At 40.8% G+C, this 23266-nt stretch overlaps 1 protein-coding gene across 9 annotated transcripts in view; it reads right to left on the bottom strand.

The window, feature by feature from the left end:
• Positions 1–23266, bottom strand: part of RFX3 (regulatory factor X3) — a 290084-nt gene that overhangs the window by 97172 nt on the left and 169646 nt on the right. For all 9 annotated transcript variants that reach the window (XM_047699486.1, XM_047699480.1, XM_047699483.1 and 6 more), the window contains 2 exons: positions 21269–21366; positions 122–380 (listed from right to left, as the gene is read on the bottom strand). In XM_047699486.1, the coding sequence (XP_047555442.1) occupies positions 122–380; positions 21269–21366 (357 nt within the window). The remainder of the gene's footprint in view (positions 1–121; positions 381–21268; positions 21367–23266) is intronic.

Genomic DNA, 23266 nt, shown 5'->3' with positions numbered 1-23266 from the left:
TACTCAACACATTCATGCCCGCCCCAGTCTGTGTTATTTTTTCTTCCTTCCCTCGAGAAGAAAATGTACCATGGAGGCTACCAAGAAGCTAAATGAAAGAAACAAAAACTCAAATACTTACTGTCGCTGGGGAGGCCCGAGTGGTATGTGTCACTGAGTGACCGGAGTTCTCCATGGAATTGCCGATGAGATAGGTTCCTCCAGAGCTGCTGATGAGTTGTCCTCCCGTGACGCCCATCTGAATCCCACCAGTGCCCACCATGCTGTGGGACGAAACCACGGTAGTCACCTGCGCAGAACTCCCTTGGGTATCAAAGTAATTCCCTCCAGTGTTTTGGCTGTACATCTGCGTTTCTGTGTAAGGATAAGTTGTTGTTCGGCTTTAGAAGAAGAAGGAAAAAGGAAGCAATTTAGTAGCTTATTTATATCATCCTCATTTCTTTTCTAGTGTGAATTTATGCTTACAATCTATCAGTTAGCTTAGCCTTTGGAACAAGAAGAGTGTTGTACTTCTGTATGAGACTTCATTCCAGAAATGAAGGCTACGTTCCTTTAGTTAAGTATCTCAACACTCCTCTGTCCTTGACAGCTTCTGCCCTTGACCGGTGCCTACCTCCAGCATGGAAATAAGCTCAGGTCTCATCCCGCCAAGAAATCCCGCTGAGGGCCTTCTCCAAGTCCTTAAAACACGGCCTGCAGAACCCAGTTTTCAAAAAAGGGGGCTGACAGGTCAAATCCCCATGCTACCTCCCATTCTGGGTAATTTGCAATAAATCCCCATGACCAAGAGAGTACGCATAGATCTCTCCTTGCCCCAGTAAGGACTTTGAGGAAACAGTTCCCTCTTGCTGGACCCTCCATCCCTATCTCTACCTCCTCTCTTCACACTCACGTTCCTCCCCAAGGAGATGACTATGCCACCTCTTCGCGTCCTTACTTTCTACTTGGCAACAAATGCAGTGAAGCTTCCGCCCTTGGCTTCTCATGGCAGTTGCTTTTAATAACGTCGCTTGTGGCCTAATCTAAAAACCAAGCTGAAAGGCTGACAAGTCCTTATCTTCTTTGACCCACCTACAGCACAGACAGTGCGGACTGCCTCGTGCTGCCCCTTCCTTCTCCTCTTCTGATTAAGAAGCTTATTTGCTTGATTTATTTTTCCTTTCCAATGGACTATCCCTTACATTTTAACCTGACTTTGGTTTTCACTTCTCATTGTGAAATAACGAAAAGCTCACATCAAGTTGCCAAAATAGTACAGAGAGGTATAAAACACTTTCATTAAAAAAAAAAAAAAAATCAAATATCCGGTGAAAATTCTCAGCTCTAGCATCATTCTCTTCAGTCCCACACCCCAGAGCCAGCCACTACTGACAATTTGGTGTTTATGTTCTCAGACATTTTCTAGGTCTATGTAGAGTCCCTCGGTCCTAACCTCTCTTGCTTCTGTGGCATTTCTTGTCCACTTTTTGCTTTTTCTCACTATTAACTTTAAAGGATCTTTTGGAGGCTCCAGTTTTCTGGCACTTATAATACGAGTATTTTCTGAGGTCTCCATTTTTAGCTCTTATATTTTCTCATTTTTATTCAGACCACCTATTTTTACTAAACACATGCTCATAGTAAACGACCTTACATGAGTTAATATCTCTCTCTACTTTGTGGTTATACTTGAAGAATTAAAATCTGGGTTTCTAACAGCCACCTGGTCATCTCCACTAGGAAACACCACGATAAATGGGAAGTCCCCATATGTAAAATTTAACTTATGGCTAAAAAGAAATTCCCTTTCTCTCTTGCTTCTTTCCTTAAACTCCTCCTCTTGGTGGAGAGCAGCGCCACTATCCTTACCTCATTCTTTCCTCATCCAGACTGACGTCAGTCACTAAGTCTTACTAGTTTTACCTACAAAATAATCTCCAATCTTCCTTTCCATTCCCACTGCCTTCGTTCACAAGATTCTCCATTATCCTTGCCCCCTATATTGGTTTTCCTTCCTCTCGTTTGGTTCTTTCAATCTATCTTGAATTTTGCCACCAGGGGAACTTCCCCAAAATTCAAATATGAAACTCAAACTAAAAACCTCTCTATGATTCTTCCTGGTCTTCGGAAGAAATTCAAAACCCTTGACCCGCCTGACAAGCAGCAGCAGGGCTGGGGCCTCCATGATGTCCAGACACGTGACTAGCTATGTCTCCAAATGCTCTCCTCACTCACACCACACTGACCTCTTCCCTGCTTCCTCCCAGAACTACTCTTCTGCACACCTTGCCCTCCACGGCCATTCCTCATAGGGCTGCTATGTTTTGTTCCCTGGGTCCCTGAAACAGCTCTCAATACACTTATTGTTAATTTCCTCGTGTCTTCATACTCCTGTGAAATGGTGTTTTATTCCCATCTGTACCCTCAACATTGAACACAGTTGCTGGTATGTAGCAGTTATACCAGGAAACAATTAAAAATATGATTCTATTTAAAAGTATATTTGACATAATAGCCACTTTCATAAATTTCTAAAATGTAAACCCTTTTTTTGTTCTGGTAAAATGTGAAAATTTATGTGAACTATTCTAAGATGGTTTGGTATCACCTAAAGCAGGTCATTCAAAACCATTATAAATTATCTTGTAATATAATCTATAGTATAAATTTTAGTAAAATAATAAAGGCGCTCTAGAAGTACTCTCCACTGGGTAAAGTTACTGCTTTCCAGAAAGAGTAACCACAGATCCAGGTATAAATTTTAGTTTGGGGTGATGTGTGAAATACCCCAAAGAGAACATTTTTCTTTACAGACAGAAAAATGCCATTTAAAATACACACACACCATCATTGCTCTGTTTCCCAACCAGAAGTAATTTTATATATTTCGTTCATTACACACTCATATAATAAAAAACAGCCATGTTGCTTTTGAATTTAGGTAAAAAAGAGAAATGTGCTCATTTTCATTTATGCCCACTAAATATGATAGTGGCCCTATTTCACTGAACTTAAAATAACACAATCTGACGATGATATTTTAAGTAAAGCCAAGTAAAGTGTAGCAATATACCTAGGACAATAAATACTTCCAGAAAGCTGGGCATGGTGCTGGCTTTCCTTTGCAGTCTGAACGAAATGATTAAGCATGCTCTCCACGCGAAGCTGATTTCACAAGTGAAACATACAAGAGCTAATGATTGCTAAAATTTACTGACCAGTTCCTATGCAATAGGTACTATTTAATGTGCTTTTCAGGTATTGACTCATTTAATCTTCATTACAACTCTATGAGATAGGTACTATTATAATTTCTAGTTCACAGATAAGGTGAGTACTTGTTTAGAAAAGGCTAAAGAGATTACATAGCTTTGTCTAAAGCGTACAGATAGTTAAAAAAAAAAAAGTAGATTTGGGGGGCACCTGAGTGGCTCAGTCGGTTAAGCGTCTGCCTTTGGTTGAGGTCGGCTCCCTGCTCAGCTAGGAATCTGCTTCTCCCTCTCCCTCTGCCCTTCCCCCTGCTTGTGGTCTCTCCCTCTCTCCGTCTCTCCCTCTTTGAAATAAATAAAATCTTTAAAAACATAGATTTGGGAGTCTGCATTTAGCCCATGTCCTCAACCATTTCATCACATTAAAAACAACTTTTTCTGTTTGTCATTATTTGTGAAGGACTGTGGGAAACAGCCCCTACAGGTCCTACAGGGAACCCAAGAGCTCCCTGTCGCTCTCTGGGATTTGCTTACATCTGGGTCTCACTGTTAATTAGCACCACACTCCCCTCTTCTCTGACTCAGAATGGAAACTCTGGAGACGTCCTCCCCACGACAAACGAGGAGAGATGGAGAAGGTGGGCTTACTTCAGAGGATACTTACCACCACACACTTGGATTTTAGAGGTTCTATGATCATGGAAGTCAGTATGCTACCATAAGAGACACATTCCAAGGGATTTAAATCACTCCATCTGTGGGGCATACCTCTGGAGTTCTCAGGGAACGAGGGTAATACAAACCAATGCATCACAGATACATAAAATCTCTACAGGCCTCAAGTCAGTTTGAAAACATGGCAACCCACGTTTATTTTCATACTTCCTTCTAGTAATTAGAGATCACTTGTGAGTTAGAAAGTGAGAGAAGACTGGGAGAAGGGGAAAGTCAATGAAGAGTGTGCTTGACTCACTGAGTTATCCTCATCACTCAGTCATGACCCCTGGGACAGGAGACAAGACTGGGGTACTGCACAGACACATACTGGGATAAAGACTGACAATTTTGGGGGGAGGACAAAATTTATTAGGAAATAAAGTGTCGTGGAGGGTTTCTGAATTTGTCTTCTGACAAATGTACCTTGCAGTGGGAGTGGAGGAGACTTTTAAACTGGGTCACAGAGGCGGACCACAATATCCTTAGTCCCTGTCCTTTAAAGGTTAGGATGATAAAGCATCAACCCATCGTTGGAGTTCTGTTTCCAGAGCCAGAGCCAAAGTCATGCACAGATAACTCCAAAAGGTCTCTGCCATGTCTAAATGCTTTAAGCTCCTGGAGAAATACTGAAAAATGTATGTTAAAAAGAAAAAGAAAAGAAAAGAAAAAGAAGCACCAACAGGACAAAGATCTTTCTTAGGTACTGGAAGGAATGACACTCTAATTCTGATGGCTCGGATCAGCCTGTTTTTCATACTGCATAATGAATACATAAGAGATACTGCCCGAACACTATTTTCCCCCCAAATTTCCAAAACATATGTCCCAGAAAATTACTCAATATTTGGCATATCATGGGCGCCTGGGTGGCTCAGTGGGTTAAGCCGCTGCCTTCAGCTCAGGTCATGATCTCAGGGTCCTGGGATCGAGGCCCACATCGGGCTCTCTGCTCAGCGGGGAGCCTGCTTCCTTCTCTCTCTCTCTCTGCCTGCCTCTCCGTCTACTTGTGATCTCTCTCTGTCAAATAAATAAATAAAATCTTAAAAAAAAAATATTTGGCATATCAGACTGAAAGCAGCTTACTATTTCTGGACCGTACGTTCCTGAAACAGCAAAATTCCCAAGCAGTCCTGTGCGCATTTGAAAAGTGCTACTGTGTTCCTTTTGCTTGTTCTTTATTGACTGCCAGACTGTTATGAAAATAATGTGTCATATTATTTCTATAGCAGAAGAGAAGACTTTCCATTGTTCCGCATATGTATCCAGTAATGAATGTAAATACATAGATACGTGCCTACTTGCTAACAGATGCTGCTTCATAGCTGAGTCTTTTATAAGATTCTATGTAAATGTCAGGGCTGATCCACTGAATTCAGTAAATTAGTGCTGTTTGCATCCCAGCGTGCCTCGGCACACACCTGGGCTAAGCATGACCCTGAGTATTCCCTGCTTGCATTTTCACTAGGATGATTATGCCAATTTGCCTTAGCTATCACCAATTTTCTGTTTTCTTTAGCGTCAAGTGTCTTATCCACAACTCCAGGCATAGAGTACCTCTGAACTGTGTGTTTTGTGTTTTGCCCAGGTTTTGAATGTCCTCCCGCCAATAAGCTAGTCAACCAGAGGATTAAGCAATGGCCTGAAAATGGTTAATTAAGGAAATAAGAGTATCTTGCAAGTTTTACACCATAAAATGTACCATGGAGATAGAATATAATAAGGCAGATCATTATAGTATCTTACACAGGGAGAACGTTTTATTCTTTGCAGGCGACTCTGTACACATTAACAAATATTTACTGAGCATCTATTCTGGCAACTAAAACACAAGGAACAAAAGAGACATGATATCTACGGTCACGAGGGCTAGAGGAGGAGTAGGTGCTCAAAAATAAGAAATGCAGGGGCGCCTGGGTGGCTGGGTCAGTTAAATGTCTGCCTTTGGCTCCGGTCATGATTTTGGGTCCTGGAATCAAGCCTGGCTTTGGGCTTCCTGCTCAGTGGGGAGCCTGCATTTCCTCTGACCCTCCTCCCCACTTGCTCATTCTCTCTCAAAAGAAAAAAAAAAAAAAAAGAATAAATACATAAATAAGTAACACAATATGATAATTAGAAATTCTCTTAAGTCTCTGGAAGAAAAATCGAATATGAAAGCAAATAAGTGGGGGGTTATTAGAGGAGTCAAGTAATGTTATCCCAAAGGGGAGAGATTTAGCTTAAAAATTAAAGATGAAAAGGAGTCAGCCCTGTGGAAAGCAGGAAGAATAACATATCGGGAAGAGAGTACTGCATGTGAAAAGCCACAACACAAGAAAGACCCTGATATTTAACAAGTCTAGAATGGCTGTATATAATGAACGAGGATATCAGAAAGAAACAGGCTTGAAAAAGTGGGTAAAAATTAAACATGCAAACAGTGTAAATATTTTTTTTTTAACTGTGGGTCACATTCACAATTTTAATAGGTCACAACAGCTATTTAAAAAAGAGACTGGCTAGACCAGCCAACATTCACGTACATTACACCTTGTAAGGATAAGCATTATTTTGAGAAACATTTATTTCTATCATTTAAATGCATGGTGTGCATGTGTGTGCACACACGTGTGCATATACTCCTGGGTGCATGTGTGCATTTACCTGAGTATAAAATGCACATCTCACCTTGTCACTGCGGATGGTAGTTCACTAAGTTTTAAAGACACTGTTATGAACTATCGCAAGAACTTTGAATTTTGTTTTCAGCTGGGGTGGGAGTAAGGAGGCTTGGCTAGGGGACTGTTCCTACTAAAGAAATAACCTGAACAAAGTCCTGAGGCCAGAGAGGTAACTGGAAACCATGAGGAAGGGAGGGCCCAGGGCTGCAGAGGGGTCACGGGAGGTGATTCTGGAACATGTCATGAAATAGGATAGGAGGTAATCTTACTGGAAAGTGTTTCAGTGTCCTGAAAGCAATATTCATTTTATCGAACCAGATTGAAGAAATAGGTAAATAAGTGAGGCCAGAATGTCTTTTTAAGTATTTTCCAAAAGTTTGAGAGCACAAGAGGAAATTTGGGAGAATTTGGGAATGAGGGGGAAATTATTTGTAAAGGCGGGGATCTACTGTCTCACTTATTGGCTAGGGGAACCACACAGGTGGGGAACAGTCACCCCCCCTTAACACAGCCACGGCCAGAATCTAGAGGCGGCAAGGGTGTGTGATTTGAGACCAGGGCAGCATGGGATGTTCTCACTGGACTTCTGTGATGTGACTTCGTCTACAGTCTGGATGCGTAACACCACTCATGCCCATCCTGGTTCGGCTGCGTTCTCCGGACATCTGTGAAATTCTCTAAGTCACAAATACCTTTCGATAAGTCCTATGTTCTGCTCACATAACCCAGAGCTGGTTTCTGTTGCTTAAAATCAAGAACCCTGCCTTAAACAGTTTTCCACTATGAAGTTTTTAATGTGCATCACAAAAGCCCTGCACAGAAGTAGCTATTATTTGGAATCTTCAACAAATTGCGTTCATGCGGGATATAATCTCCATCTGGCCGGCACACATGACTTATTTGAGTTTTGAAACAGATCTCTCCAATGCTTCCAGTTAGACTGAAGCCAGAAGATGCCACTGAGCGGGAACATGTCCATTTTGTGAAAGACACCAAAGGGTAAATGGTAATTCCAAAGGGAAGTCAAGTGACATGACATTTAATTTCCTATTATTACCTAAGAATAAAAAAAAAAAAAGACTAAAAATAAAGAAAGAAATACGACTCAATATCATGAATAAAACCCTTGGCTTGATTTAAATTCAGAAGACAGACTTACTTCTGCTCATTTCAACTGCTGTAACAATAAGTAAAAACTAAAAGCATCTATTGAATTGTTGCCAAAACAACGAGGGAGGAAATGCAACGATGAATGGTAAAAGTCGATAAGAATTCTTGCAACAACTAATTGGGATTTCCCATTCACATGCAGTATTTTCATTACCAAATATGTTGATAATGTCTGGAGTACTGGAACTGTAACTGCATATCATCCTGTTACCATTACATCAAGATAACCAGACATTTGCACTTTGTATTTAAATTCTTTAATTCTAATAAAGAAATGTGGTTCTCACACTTCAGTATTCATAAGAATCAGTGGGAGGGCTTGTGAGACACCCACGGCCAGACCCCACCCCCACCCCCAAAATTCCTGATCCAGTAGACCAGCTGGGTCCTTCTGACAAGTTCTCAGATGATGTCAGTGCGGCTGGTCTGCGAAACTTTAAGAACCACAATACCGGAAGATACTAAAAATGTGCAACCCACAGTTCACAGGCATGAAGGAAAAAAGTACGATCTCACAACGATTAGTTCTTCTAGTCCAAGTTTTTTTAAAAAGTCTAAAGTCTGCTATCATGTAGGAGCTGTACAGCCTGTTGTAGCTATCCCTGAGAGCATTAGCACAATGTCCATTACTAGAATGGTTTTTAAGCACACAGATGAGGTACACGTAATAAGTACATGTACAGGTCATTTGTCCTGACAACCTAAGTCAGGGAAGTACACACAGACCTTCAGTCAACGTTGGCAGAAATGGATCATGGAAGCTTTTGATCCACAGTCCCTGGTTTAAATTTATAAATAAGAAAAACTGAGCTAGATGGAACAGTAGTTCCATTTTTAATTTTTTTTGAGGAAATTTCATACTGTTTTCCATAATGGCTGTACCAATTTATGTTCCCACCAACAGGGTACAAGAGTTCCTTTTTCTCCACCTCCTCATCAACACATGTTATTTCTTGTCTTTTCGTTAACAGCATTTCCCTGATGATTAGTGATGCTGAGAAGTTTTTCATTACCTGTGGGCCATTTGTATGTCTTTGGGGGAAAAAAATGTGTATTTAGGTCCTTAGCCCATTCTTTAATTGAATTATTTGCTTTTTTGCAGACAAAAAGTTGTGTCTGTCCCCTAAATACTTCAGATATCAACCCCTTTCAGATACATGGCATACAAATATTTTCTCCCTTTTATTAGATGACCATTTCATTTTGCTGATGGTTTCCTTTGTCTTTCAGTTGAATGAGTTCACTCGTTTATTTTTGCTTGTGCTTTTGGTTTCATACCTAAAATGTTACAAAGACTGATGTCAAGGAGGGTATATATACCTTATGTGTTCTTTTAGGAGGTTTATAGTTTCAGATCTTATACTTAAGTCTATAATCTATTTCAATTTTTGTGAGGGCTATAACATAGTGATCCAATTTCTTTCTTTCTTTCTTTCTTTCTTTCTTTCTTTCTTTCTTTCTTTCTTTCTTTCTCTCTTTCTTTCTTTTTCATGTAGAGATCCAATTTTTTTCAGTATCCCTTATTGAAGAGACTGTCCTTTTCCTATTATATATCTTTGAGCCCTTGTCAAAGATTAGTTGGCTGTATATGCTTGAGTTTATGGCTTATTTCTGGGTACTCTGTTCTGTTCCATTGGCCCATGTGTCTATTTCAGAGTGACCATATAATCTAGTAATCCCACTTCCGGGTGCATGTCTGAAGGAAATGAAATCAGTATCTCAAAGAGGTATCTATATTCCCTATTCACTGCAGCATTATTCACAATAGCCAAGACATGGACACAACCTAAGTGCCCAGCAACAGATGAGTGGATAAAGAAAATGTGGTGTACATATATACAATGGAATGTTATTCAGCCATTACAAAAACCTACGAACACTTTGAGAACATAATGCTAAGTGAAATAAGTCAGACAAAGACCAGGACTACATAATCTCCTTTTGATGCAGAATATAAAAAATTAAATTCAGGGGCACCTGGGTGGCTCAGTGGGTTAAGCCGCTGCCTTCAGCTCAGGTCATGATCTCGGAGTCCTGGGATCGAGTCCCGCATCGGGCTCTCTGCTCAGCAGGGAGCCTGCTTCCTCCTGTCTCTCTGCCTGCCTCTCTGCCTGCTTGTGATCTCTCTCTGTCAAATAAATAAATAAAATCTTAAAAAAAAAAAATTAAATTCATAAAAATAGAGAGTAAAATGGTTGTTGCCAGAGGCTAGAGCTGGGAGAAATGGGAGATAATGGCCAAAGGACCTAATTTTCAGTTAAAGAGTAAGTTCTGGGGATCTAACGTACAGCGCTGTAACTATAGTTAGTAATACTGTCTTATATATTTGAAAACAATAACAAAAACTGAGCAACCACATACGGGCACATAAGCCCAAAAATGTTTGGCAGTGGAGGAAAAAAAAAAGAACCTCCCCCCACACACTGCCAAAAAAGCTGTGTTAATACTATGTTAACGGCATCTCAATTCAGTTCCAATCATTTTCCCTTATGTATTTAAAACAACCAAGTTAACATGTCAGTAAAGTTGCAGGATATAAAATTACTGCACAGAAATCAGTTGCATTTCCATACACTAATAACAAAGTAGCAGAAAGAGAATTTAATGATTCCACGTACAGTTGCACCAAAAAGAATGGAATTGGGAATTGGGAATTGGGAATAAACTTAACCAAGGAGGTGAAAGGCCTGTAGTCTGCAAACTATAAAACACTGATGAAAGAAACTGAAGAATGCACAAACAAATGGAAAGACATTCTTCAGTTTCTTTCATCAGTGTTTTATAGTTTTATAATTCCTTCCTTTGAAAGGAATTCATATTGTTTAATGTCCATACCATCCTAGGAAATCTACAAATTCAATGCAATCTCTCCCCAAATCGCAATAATATTTTTCATAGAACTAGAACAAATAAAACTAAAATTTGTCTGGAACCATCAAAGATGCTGTAGAGCCAAAGCAATATTGAGAAAAAACAACAAGCTGAAGGTATCACAATCCCAGATTTCAGGATATACTACACAAAACTGTGGTAATCAAAACAGTATGGTACTGGCACAAAAATAGACATATACCTCAATGGAACAGAAGAGCCCCGAAATAAATCTACATTTATATGTCAATTAATCTATGACAAAGGAAGTAAGAAAATACAAAGGAGAAGAGACAGTCTCTTCAAAAAATGGTGTTGGGAAAACTGGCCAGCTACATGCTGGAGAATGAAACTAGACCACTTCCTTCCACCATATACCATAAAAATAAACTCAAAATGGATTCAAGACTTAAGTATAAGAACTAAAACCATGAAACTCATTTGAGAAATCGTGGGTAGTAATTTCTTTGACATTGGCCTTGGCAACATTTTTCTAGATCTGTCTCCTCAGGCAAAGGAAACAAAAGCAAAATTATTACGGCTACATCAAAATAAAAAGCTTTTGTACAGCATAGGTAAATGCCAACAAAATAAATCAACCAACTTATTTGCAAATGATATCTGATAAAGGGGTTAATATCTAAAATATATAAGGAACTTGTACAGCTCAATACCCAAAAAAACAAATAATTCAATTAAAAATGGACAGAGGACTTGAGTAGACATTTTCCCAAAGAAGACATGCAGATGGCCAACACACACGAAAAGATGCTCAACATTACTCATCATCAGGAAGAATGCAAATCAAAACCACAATGATATACCACCTCACATAAGTCAGAATAGCTAGAATTTAAAAGAAAGGAAAAGGAGAGGAAGAGGAAGTAGTAGTAGTAGTAGTAGTAGTAGTAGTAGTAGTAGTAGTAGTATTGGTAGCAGTAGTAGTAGTAGTAATAGTAGTAGTAGTAGTAGTAGTAAGCGTGGTGAGGATGTGAAGAAACCCTCGTGTACTATTGGTGGGAATGTTAAGTTGGAGCAGCCATTTTGGAAAACAGTATGTAGGTTCCTCAAAAAAATATAAATATCATCTCATCCAATAATTCCACTACTGGGTATTTACCCAAAGAAAATAAAAATACTAACTTAATAAGATACATGCACCCCTATTGTTTACTGCAGCAGTAATCACAATAGCCACGGTACAGAAGTAACCCAAATGTCCATCCAAAGAGGAAAAAATAAAGAAGACGCAGTATACAGACACAATGGTGTATTACTCAGCCATAAAAAAGGACGAGATCTTCCCATCTGCAACAACAGGGGTGGATCTAGAGGGTATCATGCTAAGTGAAACGAGTTAGAGAAAGACAAATAACACATACTTTCACTTATACCTGGAAACTAAAAAACAAAACAAACAAAAAGCAAAACAAACCTATAAACAGGGAGAACAAACTGATGGTAGCCAGAAGGAAGGGGGACGGGGAGCGGGAGATACAAGCTTCCCATGATGAAATAAGTCAATCATGCGGATAAAAAGTACAGCGTAGGGAATACAGTCAGTGGTATTATAATAGCATTACATGGTGACGGATGGCAGCCATGCTTGTGAGGGGCACAGCACAATGGAGGGACTTGTTGAATGACTATGCTGTACACCTGAAACTAATGGAACACTGTGGGTCAACTATACTTCAATTAAAAAAAAAATGAAAGAAAGAAAATATTCACAGCAAAAATAAATAAGAGAGAAAATAAATAAGATAGACCAACCAAGTAGCCTGCTCTTGTCTCCCATGTCATTAAATGCTTTTATTGAATTCCTTCAACAAATACAGGTTGAGCACCTCTTTCTTTTTTTTTTCTTTTAAAGATTTTATTTATTTATTTGACAGACAGAGATCACAAGTAGGCAGAGAGAAGGTGGGGGGAGCAGGCTCCCTGCGGGACCCTGGGACCCAGGACCCTGGGATCATGACCCGAGCCGAAGGCAGAGGCTTTAACCCACTGAGCCACCCAGGCGCCCTGAGCACCTCTTTTAATAACTGTTCTAGGTATCAGAAAATGGGGAACAAAAACCAGGCACTTGACTACATGAAACTCCCATTCTGCGGGGGGAAAAGACAAATGTTAGGTAAGTTAAAAACAGTCACGGCAACAACAGATAGTCATTAAGTGTTGTGATCTCTGTTAGAGAACAGTAGGGAAAGTTACACAGAACTTCGGCTGTCGAAAAATTATGTGGCCAATATTAAGAATGCGGAAGACCTGACAAGATCAGAAGAAAACAGAAGAACGCAGTCAGAAAAGCCAAGAGGAGATCATGATTCAAGCAAGAACAGAGCAGCTGGCAGGGTGGCTGTTTGACATTAAGAAAATTTAATCCAGAAAAATGTCTATTAGACTTAACAGTTGGAGGTCACCAATGACCTTGACAAGAGCCATTTCATTGTAATGTGAAGAAGAAAGCGAGCTTGGAAGAATATGTGGTCAACCCAGAGAGATTTTAGCATGAGGAGGGGTAGACAGACCAGGCATTTGTCAGAGATGGATAATTTAAAAAATGGACAAAAGCAGCTAACACACTTACGTGTGCTGTTGAGGCCAAACAGAGTGCTAAGGCCAGGCAAACAGCCTCTCTGTGAGGCACAAGATCATGATTCAACAAACAGACCCTTCACAACTACGTGCCTTCAACAGAGATTTCTCACTCCAGCTTCAAATACTGGTCAAGTGGAAATGTTTACCAAGTTTGACTTTTGTAGTTGGTTTTAGAAGAATCCCTATACCAAAAGTGAATATACTTTTTCAGACAATGCTAATTACCCCACTTCCCATTCCCTACGCTCTCTGCCCCTGACCTAGTTACTAAGTAACACTTTTAATTATTAATTCCATTCCACAGATTAGGAAATCTTGATGCAAAAATGCTGTTTGTTGAGGTGACAGTGTAGTTAGTAGGAGACAGGATACCCAAAGGGGTATTAGCAATTCATTTAAGAAAACTAGTAACACAACTTGCTTCTACACCTATAAAAGGATATGTGGATCTCTTCCATTTCTTCCTTTCTTAATAAAAGGTGTGAGGAGAAGTGAGGAGGAAAAAAAAATAAGTGTCCAAACTCTTCCAGGTATTATCGTGGAGAACTATTCTAGACAACAAGCTACTGGATAGGAAAATATCACATCTCAATTACCCTTAATGTGCATCAGTTCATTCTACTAATGAAAAATAATAAAAAGTGATATAGACAGGATAGTCAGATAATATAGCCTTTCTCTCGGAAGCCATTTAACTAAAATATTCAATGTTGAAAAATTATTACATATGGACCTTTCTATACATTTTATGACTATCCAAAGAACATTAAATATTCACGAAATATATTTAACTATAAAAGTATAAGATGATTTTTTTAAAAACATGAAAAGAGATTCATATAAATAACAACATTCTTAGTTTTAAAGAGTAAAAAAAGATCGTAAGTTCAATTATCGACCTATAATAAGATATATAATCATGCAATAGTATAAAGTTTACTAAAATGTTTGCTTATAACTGAACTTCCCTCCAATCCCCCAATTACTCAGGATCAAAAGACCTTTACTTGCAGATCATTGGAAAGAACCATGCATTGAAGGTCAGAAAATATGAACTCTAGACATTAACTAGCTGGGCAAATCACTGTACTTCTCTGGGCCTCCACTTACTCATCTGTGAGTTTTAAGGATAGGAATTCATGATCTCAAACCTACCCAATACGACATTCTGAGAAGCTATATTTGAAAGTCTTCCATTTTTGAAAAGAGGGGAATTTCTTTTTTCTTTTCTTTTCTTCTTCTTTCTTTCTTTCTTTCTTTCTTTCTTTCTTTCTTTCTTTTTAAAGATTTATTTACTCACTTGACAGAACGCATATGCTTGTGGTGGGGGTGTGGAGAGAGAAGGGGAGAAACAGACTCCTGCTGAACTCGGGAGTCCAATGAGAGGCCTGATCTCAGGACCCCAAGATCATGACCTGAGGTGAAATTAAGATTTGGATGCTCCGCTGACTGAGCCACCCAGGGGACCCATGGGAATTTTTATGTTATTGAAGAAATGGAGCCATCTCTAACCGCAGAGAGAGTGTGCTTTTCCACAGAAAGGGCAGTTTTCTCTCCAAGAGCTTCCTAAGTAATCAGCTCTATACTTCCTGAAACCCAAATGACAAACCAAACCTTATACCAATTTGAATGTGTTTATCAGTAGAAGGATAAACGCAGAAAACACCCTCTCAGTCTCAACTACAGAAACTCCACGCCTGATTTCCTTAAAGTAGGAAGTACTTAAATGTTAATAAGAAAACATAATCGTACCTATAAATCCTGAAACCTATTTCACTAACGGACAAAAAAGGAACTTGAAGAGTATCCCTTTCCATATTTCTTATTTAAGCATTTAAAAAGTATATGCAAAAGGAGAGCCACGTGCCTCAGTCGGTTTAGCATCTGACTCTTAACTTCCGCTCAGGTCATGATCTCAGGGTCATGAGATCGAGCTCCATGTGGGGCTCCACACTGAGCACAGGGCCTGCTCAAGATTCTCTCTCTCCCTCTCCCTCTGCCTCTGCCCTCCTAGCACCCCCCACTTACTACTCGCATGCTCTCTCAATCTCTGTCTAAAAAAATAATAATAATAAAAATAAAATAAACAGTGCATTGCTTGCCACTAAATTTCTTTCTAAAAAAAAGTATATGAAAATTATAATTAGTAGCTTCAGAAAATGTACTTACTGTAGGATTTTCAAGAAATGACTTTTTAAAATGTAAGTCCTCAGGGTAGCTGGTGACATAGTTAAGTGTCTGACTCTTAGTTTTGGCTCAGGTTGTGATCCCAGTGTCCTAGGACGGAGTCTCACATGGGGCTCCACGCTTAGCACTGAGTCTGCTTGGGATTCTCCCTCCCCTTCTCCCTTTCCCTCTGCTCCTCTCACTTGTGCGCTCTCTCTCTCTCTCTCTACAATAAATAAAAACTTTAAAAAAAAAAAAAAATGTGAGTCCTTTATGAATGCTCATGGATTTTGAACAAATCTGTTCTCTGTCCAGATATTAATAATGTACCAAGTCCCAAAGTACACCATGAGACAGGACTCCATACCATTCAAGATCAAAGAATTCTGAGGTTCACTTTCTAAGGCATTCTTCTCCAGGGGACTTCTCAGAGCCTTCGGAAGACAAATAGAAATTTAGAGTCCTCAAAAGAAGGGCTTTTGGCACAGTGTCTCCCTGCTTATATAACCACAGAATGCTTTCATGGGACTAACATTCTGTGAAACACACTTTATAGAATTCTGTATTGGGGTTGATGAGAAATCTATGAGCTAAACAGGAAGATGATGAGAAGACCTCCAACCAGGCCAGTCTTACCGCAACAGATACGCAGGCAGTCAGCACACTGGCATTTCAAAATATTGATCATCTCTGAACAGCAGACAAGCTTCAAAGAGTGGCTGATATAGGACAATCCTTTAAAATTAAAATCATTAAAAAAAAAAAAAGATTTCTTAACTTGGCCATGATAGAGCAGGATGACTTTATTTCCATCTTGACTAACATGATGGAGGACTGATTTGTGGGGCAAGAAGGAGTCAAAAAAAAGGGGTAAGGAAAGAAAAAAAATCATTATATTAAAGAAAATTGATTTCTGAGCTACTGCAGGAAGTAGTAATTGCGTTGGACTGTGTCTCCATGGTATGCAGTGCTTCCCAGCTTGTTTAATTACAGCATTCTAAATTATCAGCCATCCTAAATTCTAAGAATCTGTAGAAAAAGACAAGACTGGGGCGCCTGGGTGGCTCAGTGGGTTAAGCATTTGCCTTTGGCTCAGGTCATGATCGGGGAGTCCAGGGATGAAGAGCCGTGTTGGGCTCCCTGTTCAGCGGGGAGCCTGCTTCTCCCTCTCCCTCTGCTCCTACCCCCGCTCATTCTCTCTCTCTCTCTCTCTCTCAAAAAAACAAAAAAAAAAAAACAAAAAAAAAAAAACCACAACAAAAAAAGACAAGTCTATGATCCAGACTTTGGAAAAGATTCATGGGAAAACTACTGGAAGGAAAAGCCAATTCTGTTCCCTTCTTCCTCTCACAGAGAGCTGTTCTCGAACACCCAGCACCAGAAATCAGTCTCGGCCTGTGAGGCTGCGGGAGTCGCCCAACCTCACGACGAGAACCAAGGAAACATTCCGGTATCATCCAATTATAATGACTGCACATGTTCACAAGTGATGACACATCTCTGGGAGGGCTATGACCACCTCTCGAGGGAGGCCCTGTGCATCCTGGTGACACGGCATGGGGACGCCGGGGACAGGAGCATCAGGGCACTAGCACTGACGAGGCGTGAATGGGTTGTGAGGGCAGATGCCGGGTGCTCGAAGGTTCAAGATAAAGACCGGCATGCCTGTCTTCTGGGAGTGTCATTAGCGAAAAGCCTCGATGATCGCACAGAAGTAGGAATCGCCCTGAGACCCAGGTCAGGGATCCGCATTAGCTAGCACAAGACTTCAGCGTGCCAGACTCGAGAATGGGGAGGACTGTTTCCTAACACAGAGGGAAGTGCATTAAAGAGAAAGAGGGAACAGGGAGCCTGGGTGGCTCAGCCTCTGCCTTCGGCTCAGGTCATGATCTCAGGGTCCTGGGACAGAGTCCTGAATCGGGCTCTCTGCTCAACAGGGAGCCTGCTTCCTCCTCTCTCTCTCCCTCTCTCTCTGCCTGCCTCTCTGCCTACTTGTGATCTCTCTCTGTCAGATAAATAAATTTAAAAAAAAAATCTTAAAAAAAAAGAAGGAAAAAAAAAAAGAGGGAACATAAGACCTCTCAAGTGAACCTTTGAGACAAACATTGTACAGAGTCAAATAACAGCCTCCAAAATCACAGAAAGATCGAAATAGCTTAAGATCAGGGGGAAAAAAAAAAAAAAAGTTTGTTATATTTGAGAATCAGTATTCATAGTCCTCTACCTGCCACAATTGTGAGGATAATTCACGACAAGACAGTTTTTCTTTAGTAAATATGAACGTGCTGCTACAGTATCTTTGGTCAAAAACTGCACTGGAATGGAAATTTTAATGAAAGGCTTTTGAAGCGGTATCTTCTCTCCACACATGTGTGGCCCCAGCGGCTGGAGATGAGGATACGATCCAGGCCCACACAGATCGGATCAAAGCTTATTGGGACTTTGTGGCAAATGAACTCACGACCTACAACTCATTAGTCATGATCTAATACACAGACACTGTGAGCCAGAGCAAATACATGTTGACGTGAGATATTTACTTGGAATCATTTCTGTACTTAAATGGGCTCTCTCGTTCTAAAGCGTCAACTTTAGCAATGCTGTTTTCCCAAGGTTTTGCAAGTGATCTCACATCTGCCTATGGTACAGGAGACCCCAAGGGCCGTGGCCAAAGAGTTTAAAAAGGCACGAGGCAATAGGCAGAATTCAGGTCCTCAAAAGGAGCAGGAAATAATTAAAAGAAGAACTATAGTACTTAATCTTTTTTTTTGTAGTACGCAATTTTACAGCAATAGCTAAAGTTGACAGAGTGTTTACTATTTATAAGATGCTACAGAAAGCACTTTTGGAAAAGCTAACCACCTCCATGGCATAGATGAATGAGAGTGAAGCAGGCAGTATATCTTGGACAAAGTCACACACCAGTCATCTCTCTGCCCGGCCTTGGACCAATGATGAAGGATGAGGATAGACACTGTCTCAACACCCATTCCAATGCCCTTTGTCCCCTGCTGCTTTCTACCGTAAACATGGAAGTTATAGACCAGCGTTCCCAGGTCCCCTTGCAGCTAACCACTGCCTTGTGATGTGGTTATACTCAAGAGAGAGAAGCTAAAGGGAGCTGGGGGCATCTGGGAAAGCTTCTGTGTGCATGTTCGTGGCCAGATACACACATATGTGTACACATATCTGCATGTATACACATATCCTCTTCTTCCCATCTGGAATGTAGCTACGATGGTCCCAACCGAAGCAGACATCTCATCAACCTATCAGAAAATCTTGGCTCTAACATCCCCGAGCTGTGAAACCCATGGCAGAAAAGGAAGCACGGTTCTGGATGTTTCTAAAGGTTCATTTCCTATTACCTTTTGGTCATTTGGCTCCAACCTGGCTCAGCAGAACTGATTAATCCCGATGGAAGAAGAAGCTGATGGAACTGAGAACGACAGGCACCCACTCCTCCCTTTCTAAGAAAGCCATTTTTCCCTACTATGCAGCCCACAAAGGCTCACTGCCCCTGTTCCCAGAAATATGCAGAACTCTGTGAGGCAAGACTTCATCTACTGGAGCATTTCCATGGTGTGGCCAGTCCAGTTATGCTCCCTCTGCTGTATGTTGGCTTGTAAGGTTTTCTCTAAGAAGGCTGACTTTACATTTGCACCATGGAGTACTAATGATTTGCACAACATGCAACCTCTGGGCTTCTTGTGACCTGAAAAAATAAAAGCTCTACTTTGTTCAAACTTCTATTTGTCAGATTTTCTGGGATTCTCTGCTGATAGAACGCTGTAATACACGTAAGACGAAATGCTACAGTAACAGACAGTAGAGTGTAACTCAGCCCTCCGCTGCAGGGGGCTGAATTGTTCAGGCTTTGTCTAGGATGCCTTTAAACGGGAAGAACAAACCAGGTAGGAGATGGCACACGCTTGAGCAAAGGCAGAGTATATAATGGCTTTACTCCGGGGCTCTCGTGACAGAGAAACCACAGGCAAGGATGAAATGACAATATAATCTCTAGCAGCATCTAGAAACCCATTATGTTTTCCTTGATAGTATGCCACTCCAAGTGGCAGGTGGATCTATTTTTTGTGTGTAAATGCCAACCGTAGTGTGGGTTTATGGTAGAGATTCTAAAAGCAGACTCCAGGAGGCCCCGGTCCTACACAACAAACAGGTAACAAAATATTCAGAGTGTGTTGAACATATGTAAAGAGTTTTGGGTTCACTGGAGCAACAGAAACTCATTGGCCCTTTACTGTGTGCCAGTCTCCTAACTCGCTGTAAATAAAACAAGAGAACGATGTTCTCTTGCTAGTAAGAGATGTAAGAGTAAGCATTCACAGCACCACGCTGGAAGTGAAAGTCAGGGTCCAGTGCTGTCCTTATCCTACAGGGGAAGGGCAAATTAACCACACTAGAGAGCCAAGGGTCCATGGCACAAGGCGGGGAGACAAGGGAGCTCGGTCTACAGAGATCCCACGAGGCTCGGTGTAAGGAACTGGGAAGGCAGAGAAAACCACACGTCCAAAAAACAGGCACAAAAGGGCAGTATTTGGGGAAACCCGTACAAAGTTGGTTGTTCTTAGAACAGTGGAAAATGAAGCTGGAGAGGTAGGAAGCGGGTGAATGCCAAGGTGGGGAGGTGAATTGTATTCTATAGGTAACGGGGGTTTTAAAGGCAGTGGGAATGTAGATGGATTCAGTGACCGAAAGCAATGAGAAAGGAGGGAAGGGTCAGGACGAGGGAGGAGCTTTCAGTTTGGTGCCAGCTACTGTCTCCCAGGCCCTGCATGAGTTGCTGAAAAGATATTTCCTCAAATCCTCACAACAGCCTAATAAGAGTGAGATCATCGTCCTCCCACTTCCCAGGAAAGAATCATCAAAAGCTCAAAATAGTAGTATCTTAATCAGGACAATAAAACTCGTGCAGAGTTAAGGGAGGATTCCAAAGGGCTTGGTTATAATAACAATAGGTAACCATAACTGAACTTTGACTGTGTGTCATGCACTCTTCTGGTGTTAGACTTATAGCGAGAGACAAGAATTCCAGCCCTCATGGAGGTGACAGGTCGAGATCATGGGACTCTATGACACTGCCCAAGGAGAGAGAAGGTGCAGTAAGGATAAAGCAGAACATACGGACCTGGGACACACCAGCGCTGAAGGGAGGTGGTGGGCAGAAGAGAATGAGAGAATTTGAATTCATTTCCGGTAAACTCGGAGACCCGGCAGATCACAAGCAAAACCTCACATGGTCAAATGAAAACAATCATGGTGACCTGTAATAGTTCTTAGTCTCTTATAACATCCCCAATCTTATTGCATCCAAAGTGGCTAAAAAACACACCTGGTATAACTCTACAAATATACATTGTTGCTGCGGAGGTGATGAGTTGGGGCAGGGGGAAGGCAAGTTCAGCAGGAAATTAAGATTGGAGATCAGGTACTCTTACGGACACGAAACTTCATTCAGGAAATGCCACAAGGAACAAATGTACTAGTTTTGTGGTAGTTCACAGACAAAGACACACACAAATTCATCTTATTTATAAAAACAAAAAGCACAGGTTATTAATAAGATATAGAAATCACCAACAAGGGGTATACATTTTTCTCAACCTAGTGAAAACCCTTAAAAAGCATAATAGTTTTCATAATTTAAAGTATTCCACTAAGGTGGAGATCAGTGCCCATTTGTCACAAACCTAGACAAATCTCTACACAGAAGCCTCATTCCAATAACTCTGATCTGGTTAACAAAATTTAAAAAAAAAAAAAAATTACCATGAAAACAAGGAAACAATCTGGGAATAGCAGGATGTGTCGGCAAACCCAGTGTTTCCCTCTGACTTTGTTGGGGGAAATGAAAACGGCTCCCACGTATCGACTTACATCGCTCCGTTGGTATAGACAGTATCGCTTCCTTCCACATACTGCACCTGAGCTGGGTAGACATGCTGGACCTGCTGCACAGTCTGCACCTGCTGTACCTGGAAAACAGATATTAGGATTGCAGTGAGAAGCCAGTCTGACCCAACACACGGCGTTAGCTTTGCCGCAAAGATCTCTCTAGGGTGTTGGAAACGGTGAGACTCATGCGCATTTCAAGATAAGCACGTGGGGGGCTCAGATCGACAGTAGCAAGCACACTGAATAAATTCTCTGCCGATTGCGGATACCTTTTCTGCAGGTGTGTAGGTACAGACATACTCCAAATATTTAGGGTGAAACTTTGCAAAGCTCCTCACTTATCCTAACGATTTATGAAGCTCTCTTCACCTGGTCTGTTACTGCTAAGTTTATTTTCCAATTTAAAAAATTCAGGGGCTGCCTGGCTGGCTCAGTCAGGACGCTTGTTCTCGGGGTCATGAGTTGGGAGCCCCACGTAGGGCACAGAGATGACTTCTTAAAAAAAAATTTAAAAATAAAACAAAAAATTAATAATGGAAAATTTCACCCACGCAAACGTAGAAAAAATACTATAATAACCCCCTGTACTCATCATCCAACATAAATATTTGCCACCAACGCTCCCCTTTTAAGCCCTTACAGGATGATTTAAAAGCAAGTGCACAGATTCTAACATTTCACTGGTAAGTAAGAGAGAGGGACTATTTTTTAACAGGAACACAACACAAATATCACATATAGAACATTCACAATTCCAGGATAGCATCTAGAATCCAGGCATCATTATATCTGATGATTCCAATGTGTCCTTAGAGCTGGTCTGTTCAAACCAGGATCCAAACAAGGTCTGCGTATTACATTTGGGTGAGATTTCCTACCTTTCTCTTTTAATCTCTAAAAGCTTCCCATCCTTTTTATTTCTTGACTATTACTTACTGAAGAAACAAGGAGTATTTATCTTATAGAATTTCTAGAATTTCTAGACTTGGATGATAGCTTCCCTGAGATGTCATTTACTAAGTTCCTCTATCTCTTGTTTGTCCTATAAACAGGGAGTTAGATCGAGGGCCTTGAACAGGTTCGATTCTTGAAGAGCTGCCATATTGGTTGCCGTATGACAGCTGGGGGTCTCTCCTTCTTCAGTGTTAACATATCATCAGTGGGGTCCGGTGTTGTCAGCTACCACCCTCTTCTCAGAATGCATCGTCTTCGTGCCTTCCCTGAGATTATTAGAAGCCACTGATGATCACTTTCTAGGGTTTGTATTTCAATTAATTAATATAGGTTATAGCTTTGGTAGACTGATTCTGTTCTGTTATTCCTTTTTCATTTATTAGTAGACTTCTATAAAGAAATTCCCCTCGGGGCGCCTGGATGACTCAGTAGGTTAAGGATCTGTCTTGGGCTCAGGGCATGATCTCAGGGTCCTGGGATGGAGCCCCACATTGGGCTCCCTGCTGAGAGGGGAGTCTGCTTATCCCTCAGCTGCCTCCCCCTCCCCGTCCCACTCGTGCTCTCTCTTTCTCTCAAATAAATAAATAAATAAAAAGAAATGACTCTCATTAATTACTTGGTTACTTTGAAATAGGGTCATACAGTTAGAGGAAGGTAACTACGCAATTCTTCTCCTTACCAGTACTCAAGAATGCCATCCCCTAGCTCCCTTCCAAGGTGAGCAATGTGGTTTGGGGTTTGGTTTGGTTGGCATCTTTATGATTCTTGTCTGTTAAACATACTTAATGTTTTTCAGTCCAGCAGTTCTTTGCTTGGTAAACTGTCCCATCTCTGACTAATGGCAGTCCCTTCAAAGGGCATTCTGTATCTTTTCACGCCATCACAGTAATCTTGCTTACCTCCCTTGCTTTCTGCTGTGATAAGATATTCTAGACTTATCTCTTACATTTCTTGTTCTAGATCTAGAATCAATAATTTCTTCAAAGAGCCTGGTTCATACTAGTTAGGAGTAATATAAACATGTAA

Source organism: Lutra lutra, chromosome 13, assembly GCF_902655055.1.
Source record: "Lutra lutra chromosome 13, mLutLut1.2, whole genome shotgun sequence".
NCBI classification, from domain to species: Eukaryota; Metazoa; Chordata; class Mammalia; order Carnivora; family Mustelidae; genus Lutra; species Lutra lutra.
This window is presented reverse-complemented; position numbering and strand designations above follow the sequence as displayed.